Genomic DNA, 15,000 nt, shown 5'->3' on the forward strand with positions numbered 1-15,000 from the left:
AGGAAGTGGGAGAATTTGACGTTGGGGCTTTTTCAGATGGGTGATAAAGCAAGCGGGGCACAACGAAAGCTCCTCGAGTGTGATGTTACATGATGGTATACAACATCCAGCGTGTTCTGGGCTGGGGTGAGGTAGGGAGAGACGATGGAGGGTTGCAGGCTGTAAGCCATGTACGTTGACATAGAGGGTGGTGGTGGTGCGGTGGAGGTGAACTATCGGTACCAATATGGTGTCATCCAAAAAAGTGTGTGCTAGCTGGCTGGCATGGGCAGAGATGGTAGATGGTGGTGTAAAGTAGAAGCGGTGGTGGAAGTGGTGAGTAGTGGCGTCAGTGGCAAACAAAAGTGGTCTTGGCAGTGTAGGTGGTGTAGGTAGGTGGAGGTGAGTGTTGGCAATGATGCCAACAAGATGCTGTCCAAATTTTTTTTGCCTGTGCTGGATGGCGTAGGCAGAGACTATCGTAGCAGTGGTGCAGGTGGAGGTGATGGAGATGGAGGTGGGTGGTAGCATCAGTGGCAGACAATAGTAGTAGTGGTGGTGGGGGGGGGTGCTGAATTTAAGTGTTGGCATCGACAATAGTGGTAGGGCCAGTGACGTAGGAGGTGGTGGTGTCATCAGTGGCAGACGATAGTAGTGGTGGTGGTGGGGGGGTGTATGGTGGTATCGATGGCAGACAATAGTGGTGAGGGCAGTGACGTAGGTGGTGGTAAGTGTTGGAGGAGAGTGGTAGCATCAGTGGCAGACGATTGTAGTGGTGGTGGTGGGGGTGGGGGTGCTGAATTTAAGTGTTGGCATCGATGGCAGACGATAGTGGAAGGGGCAGTGACGTAGGTGGTAATGGTGGCATCAGTGGCAGGCGATAGCGGTGGGAGCAATGGCGTAGGTGGTGGTGGTAAGTGTTGGAGGTGAGTGGTGGTATCTATGTCAGACGATAGTAGTGATAATCGTGGTGGTGGTGGTGGTAAGTGTTGGAGGTTATAGGTAGTATCAGTGGCAGACAATAGTAGTAGTGGTGGGGGGGAGGGGGTGCTGGTGCGTAGGCATTGATGGCAGACGATACTGGTAGGGGCAGTGACGTAGGTGGTGGTGGTGGTGTGTTGTGGCATCGGTGGCAGGCGATAGTAGCGATAGGAGTGGTGATGGCGGTGGTGATAAGTGTTGGAGGTGAGTGGTGGCATCTGTGGTACCAGGCATACTCACCGCCACAGCGATGCGGCCCAACACATGCTCTGGTATCCTCCTGTACACGTCCAACGAGCCCCCTGCAAGACAATACAGAATACAGACACAGCATGTCACTCAACACCCCGGTGGCTCTCAGTGCCAGCATTCGGGCGGGCATGGTTGTGTGTGTGTGTGTGTGTGTGTGTGTGTGTGTGTGTGTGTGTGTGTGTGTGTGTGTGTGTGTGTGTGTGTGTGTGTGTGTGTGTGTGTGTGTGTGTGTGTGTGTGTGTGTGTGTGTGTGTGTGTGTGTGTGTGTGTGTCATCTGCATGACAGCTGGGGTAGAGAAGAGAGTGTGTGTGTGTAAGTAGTAGTATTGCTTCCCCTGCTCACCGTCCATGAACTCGGTGCAGATGGATATCCTGTTCTCCACGAAGAAGGCGCTGTAGAATGTGATGATGTACGGAGAATCACACTGCAACCAGGAACAGGTTTTATGTCATTATAAGCTATGCATAATCTCTATATCGCATAAATAGCATTTGTAATGATGAAGGAAGAACTATACTGCAATGACGAACAGGTTTTATTTCATTACAAACTATGCATAATCTCTGTATCACATAAATAACATTTTTGATGATGGACAGCGAGTCATACTGCAAAGAGGTACAGGTTTTGTGTGTTTTATGTGCATATTCTTTATAGAGTATAAATACCATGCAACAAAAAACATGCACATAAAAAACATACAACACAGTACATCATTATACCACCACTTAATGTAGCAAATGCTAAGAGAGCGTTGTAATTATATGGTTACCAGTGGTATTAGTCAAGTCAAGTCAAGTCAAGTTTATTGTCAATTTCTTTACATGCACTGGTCATGCAAAGAATTTGAAATTGCGTTTCTTGCTCTCCCATGCAGACATAGACTAATCTAGGTAAGGACATAGACAGTATAGACATAGACAGTACTCATACATGGACATAAGACAGTATAGACGTAGACATTGCTCATACAGACATTTAAAGTGCAATGTCTACGTCCATACTGTCTTATGTTAAGTATTAAAGTACAAGTCCTGAAATGTATTCTTTCAGCCTGCACACCAAACACAAGTAATTTAACTAATTAACCTGTTCACTACTGCTCAAATCTATCGGGGGGTCAGTTGGATGAGTGAATTGGCTGGAACATTTTATACAGCAGGACTTTTCTACTTTCTAACGCCAGGACGTCTGGCTCTGATTACACCGCTCTACTGGGTTCCACTGACTGCATGAGCATTAAAGTTTCTGACCCTGGCGGGACCCACTCTTGATGGCAACTGTAAGTGTAAAGAGTGTAAGCATGGCTTCAGAGGTGGCCAAGTGTGACCCTCTCCCACTGATGAGACGGTGCGACGGCTGGCTTCCCAGACTAGATTGGGATGGAAGAGGTGGATGGGGGAGGGAGGGATGGAGGTAGGGCTGGAGTGAGACTAAGAAATGGCCCGGGCTTTTTTTTGCATAGGCCGGCCACTAATACCTATGTACACAGACCACTTTCATGCTATATCTTCACTGGCTGAATCCATTGCTTTTATTGACGATGGACCAATGGGTCTCCCCCTCTAAACGGTGGGCTAATCCCCAGGAAAACAACAACAATCGGCCTCTGAGGACTGTCGGCCCGCCGGGAAAATGGCCTGTATGCCAGATCACCAGTCCAGCCCTAGAGGAAGGGGGGTGAGGCCGTAAGCAGAGCCTGAATTATTGAGCAGGAGGACAGACAGCACTGAGATCCTGACACCCTCCTTGCTCTGGTCTGCTCTGGTCTGCTCAGTGTGCCTCAGGCTAGACAGCCAGCTACTGTAGCAACAAAAACTGCAAAAAGCTGACCTCCAACTACAGGCTGCCACAATGCAGTGCACTGGCAGTGTTGCAGGGGCAAAGTGGACGACAAATTTTTTTAAGGACATAGGGTAAACTGCTTGGTGTGAATTTGCTTTAAAGAGGTCATGTATGGAGGAAGTAAGAGACATGGGCCAAATGTTCACTGATTTACCACTAATTCCTCTTTTCCACTGCCGGTTTTCTGGTTGGCCTACAGCTCGACACAGCGCAACTCGGTTGCCACTTTTGGCTATACGATTGAGCCGTGTCGTGCCTATTCGAAAAGTGAAAAGTGGTGGTCGAGTCCAGAGACCGACCAATATGGGTTTTTCTAAGGCTGATGCCGATACCGATATTTAGCGGTCAGAGTCAGCCGATGGCCAATGTGACCTGCCAATTTTTTGGGCCGACTTTTAGGGCCGATATGCTATTGTAATTAACGTAATATACTTAATTGGCATGCTAAAAATGCCTTGATAATGAAAAAAATATTAATTGCATCCTCTTTTTGTTCGAAGTTAACTTAGATTGTCGGTTACTATATTTTAGAGCGAAACATCACGCTGGTGGTAACCTGCATTGATCATTCCAAGTAGATCGCTGCCCGCAGATGTGCCTGACTTAAAATCAGCACGGCCAAATAAGAAAATTGGCCGATGCCAATTTAAAAAATAGCAAAAAATCGATTAATCGGTCGGTCTCTAGTCGAGTCGCGTTTTGTCAAGCTGTAGGCCTACCAGAAAACCGGCAGTGGAAAAGAGGCATTAGTGACCTACAGTCCCAGGAAAAAGTTTGTACACCCTTTGAAATTTCTTACATTTTTGTCAAAATTGATCATAAAACATGGTCGGATCTTCCCGGAAATCTCAAGAAGGAACAATCAGAGTCTGCTTTAATTAATTCCACTCAAACATTTACATGTTATCATATTTTTATTGGTCATAAGGCCATAATATTCACAGAAGAGCGGGGCATAAGTAAGTACACCCTTGCATTAAGTAGGTTTTAACCCTCAGTTAGTTGCAATATCATCAACCAGACTTGTCCTGTAGTTGCAGATCAGATTAACAAAACAATCTGTTTGTATCTTGTCTCCCTCTTCTTTAGAGAACTGCCTCTCGTCAGCAAGGTTTGTGGGATGTCTGGAGTGCATAGCTTTCTTGACTTCATGCCCTTTAATCTCAATTGTTTTTTGTCAGAGCTTTGACTGGGCTATTTCAGAATGTGTATTTCATTATTATGAAGCCATTCTAAAGTCGATTTGCTTCTAAAGTATGGGTTGTTGTCACATTTCAGGACCCATACTCTTGTGTGCTTCAACTGTGTGACAGACTTCCTCACGTTTTTCTGTAAAATATCACAATAAACTTGAGTTCATTGTTCCACTGATAATAGCAAACTGTCAAGGGCCTGAGGCAGCAATGTAGCTGCATATAATGATGCTCCCGCCACCATACTCAGAAGAGGAGATGTAACCAAGAATAGCTAAAAAGGGGATTCATTCTGCCAATCTAAAATGAATGGGGTTTCTGTCCAAAAAAATATTGCTGCACCTTTGAGGTTTGCGAAAAAGCATTTATATGCTTCATAGAATTACTGCAAAATATTCTGTAAACTAACGTTGAAACTTAAGTTGAATTGTTCAGGGGAACACACAATGTCATGTTTGGAGGAGAACTGGAGAACCACACCTTCACCAAAACATCATCTCCGCCTTTGAGTATGGTGGCGGGAGCATCATTATATGCGGCTACCTTGCTGCCTCAGGCCCTTTTGAGTTTGCTATTATCAGTGGAACAATGAACTCAAGTTTATTGCGATATTTTACAGAAAAAAATGTGAGGTAGTCTGTCACACAGTTGAGGCACACAAGAGGATGGAACAAGAACCCATACTCTAGAAGCAAATTGACTTTAGAATTGCTTCATAACAATGAAATACACATTCTGGAATAGCCCAGTCAAAGCTCTGACAAAAAAACAATTGAGATTATATGGCATGAAGTCAAGAAAGTTATGCACTCCAGACATCCCACAAACCTTGCTGACGAGAGGCAGTTTTCTAAAGAAGAGGGAGACCAGATACATCCAGATTGTTTTGTTAATCTGATCTGCAACTACAGGAAACATCTGATTGAGGTTATTGCGACTAACTTAGGGTTAAAACCTATTGAATGCAAGGGTGTACTTACTTATGCCTTGCTGTCCTGTGAATGTTTACATATTATGGCCAATGAAAATATGAAAACTTGTAAATGTTTGGATTGAATTAGTTAAAGCAGACTCTGGTTGTTCCTTCTTGCGATTTCCGGGAAGATCAGACCATGTTTTATGACCAATTTTGACAGAAAGGTAAGAAATTTCAAAGGGTGTACAAACTTTTTCCTGGGACTGTATGTGCTATAGGGAGCATCCCTACATAAGTGCAGTGCACCATGTAGAGTCGAATGGTGGAGTGAATGAGTGAACATTTGGGACACATTGTTGATTGAGGCAAGAACCTTGTAGAGGATCTCCAGCTCTGACATTATCTGCTTCTGCAGCTCGACTGTGATGTCCAGGGGGATGACCTGAAAAGCAGATCACAAAAAGACACTTTCTTTTACATTATCTGGAAAATGCTATGTGCTGTGCATACTCATCTACACAGAATTCTATAGTGTTGTCTTGTCTCAAACACTTTTGCATTAAGATCAATCCAAAGATTTAATTCTGCATATTGACCAAATTAAAAGTATACCACATTAACATGAATGCCGGCCATGAATGTACACTCATAAAAAATACACATAAAGACTTGTATTGTAAATATTAACAAGCAGGTATACTAGTATACTGCTCTAGCGCAAATAGCAGCCACTAATGTAGCATTGTAACTAGCAGTCAGTAATGTACACCCCTGCCAAACTAAAACAGTTTCGCTTTTACAAAAACATATTAAATCCACATTTTATTCCGCATATTGACAAATGTGCTACCTCATTAGCACGTGTGGTGGCCAGTAATGAACACCCCCTGCTGCCTAACTAAAATAGGGCACCAAATTAGATTGGCTGTCACATTTAGAAACCATTGATTACAGGTAGAGTGGAGAGCCCACGTTTAAAGCTCATTCAAAGGAGATCACTTACACGACAGGGCAAATGAGAGAGCTTAGTTTAGCAAGACAGGTCCCACAGGCAACAAGTAGGTGGATCGAGCGATAGATAGGGGGAGAGAGAGAGAGAGAGAGAGAGAGAGGGAGGGAGATAGAATGAGAGAGAGAGAGAGAGAGAGAGAGAGAGAGAGAGAGAGAGAGAGAGAGAGAGAGAGAGAGAGAGAGAGAGAGAGAGAGAGAGAGAGAGAGAGAGAGCAAGAGTGGGGGATAGACAGACAGAGACACAGGGGAGGACAGGAAAGGAAAGGATAGGAAAGGAAGGACAAATGACGAAGAGGAAGCAAAAACGGAATCAGCCTTGGGCAGCATGAGGGATAGAGAGTATGAGAGAGAGAGAGAGAGAGAGAGAGAGAGAGAGAGAGAGAGAGAGAGAGAGAGAGAGAGAGAGAGAGAAAGAAAAGAGAGAGAAAGAGAGAGCACAAGAGAAAAGCGACAGAGCGATGGCGTGCCAGTTACTGGGATTAAGAGAAGAGCCCAGGCCACTCTGAAGCTCTTAACCACGAGTATAGGAGCCCAGGAAATGCACACTGCCTTTCCCCTCTTTCTTGCGGTGGCTTTCAATCAGCGAGGCCCCGTCTCTATTAGGATCCAGCAGGCCAGCGCCCCCATTCGTCACCAGCTGCCACAGAGCTCTCCGTGTCCGTTTGCAGCGGGAGACTCCGCGAGACAAATGTGCCAGTCACAGGTCACATTAAACCCCCATTCTCCCCATTCTCTGTCTCTCTATCACCCTTCCTTTCTTACTCTCTCTCTCTTTCTCTCTCTATCCATTTTGTCTCTCTGTCTCTTTCTTTCTCCCTATCTGTCTTTCTGTCTCCCTCTTTCACACATGCGCGCACACACGCACACACACACACACACACACACACACACACACACACACACACACACACACACACACACACACACACACACACACACACACACACACACACACACACACACACATGCACACGCTGCAACCCTTCTCCACTTAATTTGCTCCTAATCTCGCAGGCCCGCTTCAAGGGTGCAAGGGCAAGGGCACGCGGAGGAGAGATGCAAGGAGTGGAGAGGAAGAGAGAGGAGAGGAGAGGAGAGGAAGAGAGCGAATCCGAGTGGAGCGGAGGAGACAACAATCAGTCTGATGACTACTGACCACGGCGACAGTGGTGAGGAAGATGGCGGCGGACATTTTGTTAATGTGCCTTTGTGGTCGAGTGGCAGCCAAAGCAGCGAGACAAGCTAGGAGACTGTATCCTTCCCATTCCTTCAATTAGCCGAGGGGAAAGCCATCAAGGAGGAAGGTGTGTGTGTGTGTGTGTGTGGGGGGGGGGGGGATTGGGGGGGTTGATACTCACCTTCACTGCTAAGACTCTCTTCCCCAAGACATGGTAAGCCCTGCAAAAAAACAAACACGAATCACTACTTCGCTTCACTTTTGCCATGTACATTATGTTGTATTACCTGTACAGTATACAGTATATATATAGAACACTGCATTTATTCATTTCATTGATTCATCCCGATCAACATTTCCACAAAATAAATTGATTAACGGATGCAAAAGACATAAAACACACTCATCCCTCACTTAGACATCACTTACTGAAGACAACAATAGCAACATCTAGACCTCTATGATAATGCAGACAGAGGACACAAGTCAAATCTATTTCTATAGTAGTACATTAAAGGTAAAAAAAGTCAAAAGGAGAAACAAGTAAAACAAATAAACTAGTAACGAAAAGGTTAAAAAAGTCATTACAAAGGCATGTGAAGAGAAGTGGGTTTTAAAGAAGACTTGGGTGCAGAGGTGTGAAAGGGAAAGGCACTTCCAGAGCCTAGGGGCCTGCAGTGCCACGGGCTCTGCCCCCATTGGTCTTCATCCTGAACCAGAGCACCTCTAACAACAGTCAAAAGGCACAGCTTCGCCACCACAGCTCCAGCTCGTCAGGGTATGGTAATTACCTGCAATCAATAGCCAGGTAAATGTGTCTAACTCAGAGACTGCACCTGCATTGTGATGCCCTTAGATAAGGACTTGTCACATGCTGAGAAGGTCAGCTGCCCTTCTCTGTTGCCTACATAGCATCACCATAGTCGGAGCCCAGAGTCAGGAGGCCCTGTCTGCGCTGGGCTGGTCACAACAGCCTGCCTGCCTTGGCTGCTGCGCAAGGCTTTTCTTTTTTTTCTTCTTTTTTGTTCCCCAGACGGGTTTCAGATGTCGGGCCGCATTAGCTGGGCAAAGACGCAATGATTTAATTATGATGTCCCGTTAATCCAGACCGCCGGCTCGGGTTACTGGGTTCCGAGGGCAGTGGGCAAGACGGGAGGCACACAAGGCAGAGGCACAAGGCACACGGCGGGCTAGGTTTGGTTTACACAACCCCCCCACAAAACAAAACACAAGACGAGGCGTGTGCCCCGGACCCTACCCCTGTCCCTGTGCCGGCCATCACCTGATCCTCCAATGGGACAGCTGCTCAGTAAGGGCCGTGCCGTGCCTGCCTGCCTGCCACCAGACCTGCCTGTTCTCCCCCGTCAACCCCGCGTCATTTGTTTACTGTGGCGGCGGTGGCAGCCGCATGTTGGCCTGCTAGAGGTTCTACTGCTGCTGCCACTAACTCTCCTGTGGGTTAGCGTAGCGTAGCGTGGCGTGGAGCAGGCTAGCCTCGCCTACATAGCCCACTAGCGCAGTGCAGTACGGCGCGGCCGCTGGGGCCTCTTCACAGGCCAGTAGAGTGATTAATGCCGAGTAGATTGGGAGATCCAGTTACACAGTCAGACACCTCACAGCGCAGCACGGCAGCCAAGGGCCTTTAATTAATGACGTCTTTAAGTGGGGAGACCAGTAAATACCCACATTTAGGGCAAAGACATAAAGACCTGGGGACCACTACTCAAGGTTGTACACATGTTTTTTTTTCTTTTTATGCATAAATTAGATTTGCATGTAACAAAGAGGGAGGAAAAAAACGAAGGAGAGGGAGTGGAAAAAAGCTTAGCGTGTTCAACAGTGTTTTACACTTGTGGCCCCTGTTTCTCTAAGGATGCTGAAACATTTCAGTCACTTAGGACAAAATCACAAGTCCTTCCAAGTGTCCTTGCACCTTCAACCCCTTTTTCCCATCTTCAATTAAGCAAGTTCATGTTCCCTTTGCACATTTGTTACATGTCCTTCCTGGTGCCCTTGAAAATTCATGTTCTTTAACTTAACCGTTGCAAGGTGCAGTAGGATTGTTTAAGAATGAAGCACAGAGAGAAAGACAGAGAGACATGTACGTATAGCATAGTTTTGAGAATATTATTCTAGAAAATACATTTCCTGCCATTTTTTTTACAAGATGGCAGATAAATGAGGGGGAAAAGGAGACAGAAATAGAAATGAAGATGAACTGAAGACCACAGACAGGTAACTGGGATGTCTGCTGGCGCTAAGAACAGGACATAGAAACTATACTACACTACGAAGACAAAAGGTAGCAACTACGTGATTTATCAACTGGAGTTTAGACTGGAAATTGACTACATACCACCTCCTTTGTCTTGTAACTATATCTCTTCTTTCTTCAGTTAAAGTAAATACATTCCATTGCCTTCGCCTTGAGCTACAGACAATGCTAAAAGGTAACACCTGCATGCCATTAGGATGAGGTAATTAGGACAACAACATTCCAAAATTCAACATTTCAATCATGTTTCTTGTTAAGCGAATATGCTTACTATGAACTGAGACATATTTGATGACCATATCTGAGTTGCTGTGTACATGGTTTTTAATGTTTTAGTTCACAAGACGTAGTAATGAACGGAATACACGCAATTTGTTTGGTGATGCCTCAAATTGCCCCTTGGAAACAGCATATGCAAGTTGCTTTTACATCTATCGCGATGTCTTCCTTGTTCCTCGAAGCTGCAATCAACATCAGTTAAACAAGACATCTGCTTGTTAATTAAGATCAGTGGAAGATGTTAATTGAGACAGTGATGGTGTTGAAGGAAGCCTTGTGTTAATCACTGGAAGTAAAGGTTCTGATAATTGCTGCGTATTGACACAAGCCCTTGAAAGTGAGAGAGGACATTCTGAGTGTTAATTCAAAGTCAAAATGGTTGGTAAAAAAAAGAATTCATGATTACAAACAGGAGAAAGTAACTTGCGATTTGTCTTATACCGAGTGGAATAGAAAAGTAACTTTGATGGCTGGTGTTCGTTGAATGAACGCCAGTTATCTAAAGACCTGTCCACCGTACTAAAGTAGCCTCCATCATCCATCATTAGCCCAAGGGCAACATGAGATGTCGGTACCACTCAGGGGGGGCAAAGGTTGCACCCATCTTAAAACGTTTATTTTCGATGGGGGCGTGTCACAGCTGATAACACTAACTTCTCTGTAAATCTAGAAGGGTTATCTTACTAGAATGCTAACCTCAGAGATGTACCTTTTTAAAAAACATAAGCAACCTTTGCCCCCCGTAGTGGTACCGATATATCATGTGGCCCGTGGACTACATATTGAAGTGAATGGTTCATCAGCAGACTACTCTATCCCTGATCCCGAGGTTTGAAGAGAATATGTTCTCTTTTTTGACATACATCACAGTTTTGAAAAATAAACTTAAAAAATTAAAAGATATACATGAGCAACACAATCCCACAAGTTAAAATTTCACGGTTAAATGCAAAAAAAATATTGTTTGCGTGTGTTTGATTAATCTGGCTTGGTGAGCCGAGCACACACCACCAGCTCATCTAAAGAGCTGCCTGTTATAAGTAGCCGCCATCACCACCGCCATCACATCACCGCCGAGTGGAGTGGAGTGGAGTGAAGGGTTCACCCGCGGGGCGGCCCTGAACCCCATAGGCTCTTTAGACAGACAGGGGAGAGTGAGTTACCGTGACATGCCTGCCACCCGCGGGGCAAGGTTATCCAGACGGCTGCCGTCCTGACCCCCGGTAAACACGTCCCATCCACTGTATCTTATTTACACTCAAGCCCATGCTGTAATGAAAGCTCCGCCATGCAGTATTCATGGCCCTGCGGCTGAGAATCATGGCCGCGCTCACACACACACAGACAGACGACGACAGCGAAGTCTCTCAGGTTACCTGGCTGCCACCAGGTAAGCTAGCTGGAGCATCGTTTCCCAACGACTGGGTCGGGACCCAAGTCAGACGTGAGTCGCAGAAGATTTTGTTTTTTGAGGGGTGTCCTCTAGTATGTTTCCCTAGTTCAAGGATATCCCAGCTGTCTGCATATTCCCTCGAAATAGCTGCTTCTTATGGACTATTGCTGGTTCATTAAGGCTACTGGTCAATGTTTTTTAAAACTTGAGTAATAACTGCTCAGTGAACAACATCCTGGGCAATCGTGGCCAAATGGTTATATTTACAATACTCTGGACTGTAAATAACTTTAAAGTCGCTTTGGATAAAAGCGTCAGCTAAGTGTAATGTAATGTAATGCAATGCAGTAATCTTCAAAATTGTGAACTCATTTTGTGATTCACTATTGCCTTGGGCCACAAAGGTTTGGTACTTTTACAACATGGGTCCCCAGGTGGAAAAAAAAGTTTGGGAAACACTGAGCTGCAGCTCCCAGATCTAGCACAGACCTCGTCTGGCCAGGCCACAACTCGCGCCTCAAGGAGACTCGACTCTACCTGACTCGACTCGACTCGCCTCCTCTCACCTGAGACGACCAAACGCAAAGGGGCCCGACCAGCTGGCCACACGTGATGGAAAGAAAGAGAGAAGAGAATAGAAAAGAAGAGAAGAGAAGAGTAGCGGGGCAGGATCACGGGAGAAGAAAGGGAAGGGGGAACAAAAGTGAAAGAGCAGTGTGTAGTGTGTCGGGTGGCGAGGGGGTTGGGGTGAGGGGTTGGGGGCGGGTGAGTGAGTGAGTAGAGCAAACAGGGGCTTCAAATGCCACGACAACAAAAGTTACAGCAGTGGCAGTTATGGCGATACAGCGTATCGATGAGCTGCCATCTTTTTGAGGAGAGCGGTGCAAGACAGCGGCGCTCATTCAGATGTCAGTCAAAGTGTGCAAGCGTGGGTTCGGCCGCCATTGAGGGAAACCAATGGGCCGTGGCAGCAGATTCTTCTGCGTGAGATGATCCCGGGCCTGTTCAGAGGCCACAACCCTACTCCTAACGCTACGGCGTGAGTGACGCAGGACTGTACTGAAATCCGGTATGAAGGTAATGAATCTCTCCTTATATGGCGTATCATGAGTGCTCCACTCACAAACATCAAAGGTGTCACTGGTGTTGGACTACAGCTCGGGTCAGAACCACAATGCAGCTGTGTGTGTGTGTGTGTGTGTGTGTGTGTGTGTGTGTGTGTGTGTGTGTGTGTGTGTGTGTGTGTGTGTGTGTGTGTGTGTGTGTGTGTGTGTGTGTGTGTGTGTGTGTGTGTGTGTGTGTGTCCAAGTGTCACCGGTGTTGGACTACCTATCACCACCACAATGTGGCCTGAGTTGACAGCAGCTGACCGAGTTGAAAAGGTAAGAAGGTGAATGGCGGCCATTTTGGGAGTCCGCCTGTTTGAGGTGTTCAGCACCCTTTCCTCCCAGAGATCTCATCACAACCTCCATTACAGGAAAAAACTCAGTTACCATTCCTCTCCCTCTTTCTCCACTGTTTTTTTTTTGCCAGGACAATTTCGAATGTCCTAGGCCTGCTCTATAAGTTGAAAATAAATTTTAAAAGCATGATCAAAAAAAGGAAGAAAGAAAAAAACACATCTCGATGTTCTCAGTGTTCACCTCTTTTTGAATATCTAATAAAAGCTTCCATTACCAAACAACTGTTAAAAAAAACACCAGACAAACAGAGGGTGACACGAATGCAAAATACTCAGAATGGAGTCCTACTATACTATTTGCATGTGTTTGAGTGACACCGTTTTATGCAGACATGAGGGCAGGAGAGAGAGGGCTGGTATGCCAATGTACTGTGTGTGTGTGTGTGTGCGTGCGTGCGTGCGTGCGTGCGTGCGTGCGTGCGTGCGTGCGTGTGTGTGTGCGTGTGCGGTCAGGGAAGCCGACAGGGGGGAAAGAGGGGTCACTTGTCCCGGGCCCAGGGAGAGAGGGGGCCCAGAATTGGATCCTCATAACATTGTATTGATTGTGTTTGGGGCCCTTTCAGATGTTTTTGTTCCGGGCCCAGTCAAAGCTGTCAACGGCCCTGTGTGTAGTGTATGAATATATGTGTTCGCGTGTTGCATGTCTGAGTGTCAAAGACAACCTTATCAACTCCTCAGGCCTTGACATGTAATAACAGTACAACGGGAGGCACGGGTTAGGTTAAAGCCCCACAGAAAAGCCAAGTGATTTATTTTTTTTTAGAGGAAAGCAATTTTAGCGTATACCCAAGGCACCTTACTCTTTCTAAAAAAATAAAAAAATAGAAAGAAAAGAAAAAAAAGAGAGGACAGAGTGCAAAAAAAATCCATGCATGTTTGACGGTCGAAGAGGTCTGTGTTTTTATTACATTAAGCAAAAGTGTTTAGAATAGAGGTGGTTGAGGACGATGGAGGCGGGGGGGGGGGGGGGGGGAGGGGGGGGGGGGGTTGGGTGCTGGCAGAGGGATGGCAAGCTGAGGTCACAGTCAAACATCCGGCTCGGGCCCGGCCCAGGCCCGGTACACACTCAGCAAGAGATCCAGGAATGCACAACCCCAATGCCAGGCTGAGGTCAAATCTGTCGCCACGCAGGCAGGCTAGCTGGGCGGCTGAGATCACAGTCAAACATCCGTTTGAGGTCTGGCACGGACCCGGTCCAGACCAAGCAGGCATGCGTGTGTGCAAAACCCTCAATGCCGGGCTGAGGTCAGACCTGTCGGCAGCCAGTGGACGAGAGGAGAACGCAGGGCCTCCAGCTTCGCAGTGGTGTGTCTGGGGTGGACGGCATCTACATTTCACCCCCCTGTTGTTGTGTAACCTGCTAACCCAAGCAGTCCCGCCAGCCACGGCCCGACACGCACGTATACATACACGACCCAATGAGAACCTGTCTAGCCTGAAGCTTAAATACAATCTTTTTGTTGTCTCTAGTTTTTTTCAGTTTTTCCCCCCCTTTTCCTCTCTCTGTTCGTCTGTCTGGGTATTCCATAGAGACGGCATGTCCCCTGTACCTCGCAGCCATGACGACCGACTCCACTACCACTCTACAAAACAAATAATTCATCCCTCCATCACGTCTGAAGGATGACAGAAACAACATATCCCCAAAAACAACTCCCAGGTGATTTGTCGGCTGTCTTATTTAACCTGTGACAGGGTGCTCATTCACTGGGAAAACGGCAACATCAAAAGTGCCTTGTGTGCACCCTGGCAAGAAATTGTTCAAAAGCATTCACAATAGAACAAAAATATCAGCACTTTTTTTTTCTCCTTCCTTCCACCCCATCATAAAAATTGGGAGCTGGAGCGTTGCAGCAGGCTGCTGTGCTGTGTGGGGGCTTTCTGCTGAGCTTGATTGATTTAAAAGTTGTCTGGGTTGCAATATTGGCTTTTTCAGCACGCTTTAACAGATCTCCAGCACCACTGCCAGGAGTGACCACCCTTTTCGTTTTTTCCTCTCGGCTTCCTCTTTCCCGTTTCCCCTGTTCTCTCTTTCCCTTTCCCCGTCCGTCAATGAAAATATTTCATGGCGGAAATTAATACGGTTCCAGTACAGTGAGAGGCGGACAGCTCAGGAGAGGAGAAGAGAAGAGAGGCATGACAGCACCTGACAGCAGAGAGGAAAAGAGAAGGAGAGAGGGAGAGAGGATGAAGAAGGGAACAAAACAACAAGGAAAGGAAGGAAAGAAGAGGAAAA

The 15,000-nt window shown here is 46.4% G+C and overlaps 1 protein-coding gene across 1 annotated transcript in view; it reads right to left on the reverse strand.

The window, feature by feature from the left end:
• map2k5 (mitogen-activated protein kinase kinase 5) overlaps positions 1-15,000 on the reverse strand; it is a 90,783-nt gene that overhangs the window by 58,275 nt on the left and 17,508 nt on the right. The window contains exons 9-12 of the mRNA XM_063188045.1: positions 7,537-7,576; positions 5,541-5,609; positions 1,556-1,637; positions 1,201-1,262 (exon numbers count right to left, since the gene is read on the reverse strand). Of these exons, the coding sequence (XP_063044115.1) occupies positions 1,201-1,262; positions 1,556-1,637; positions 5,541-5,609; positions 7,537-7,576 (253 nt within the window). The remainder of the gene's footprint in view (positions 1-1,200; positions 1,263-1,555; positions 1,638-5,540; positions 5,610-7,536; positions 7,577-15,000) is intronic.

Source organism: Engraulis encrasicolus, chromosome 22, assembly GCF_034702125.1.
Source record: "Engraulis encrasicolus isolate BLACKSEA-1 chromosome 22, IST_EnEncr_1.0, whole genome shotgun sequence".
Classification (NCBI taxonomy): domain Eukaryota; kingdom Metazoa; phylum Chordata; class Actinopteri; order Clupeiformes; family Engraulidae; genus Engraulis; species Engraulis encrasicolus.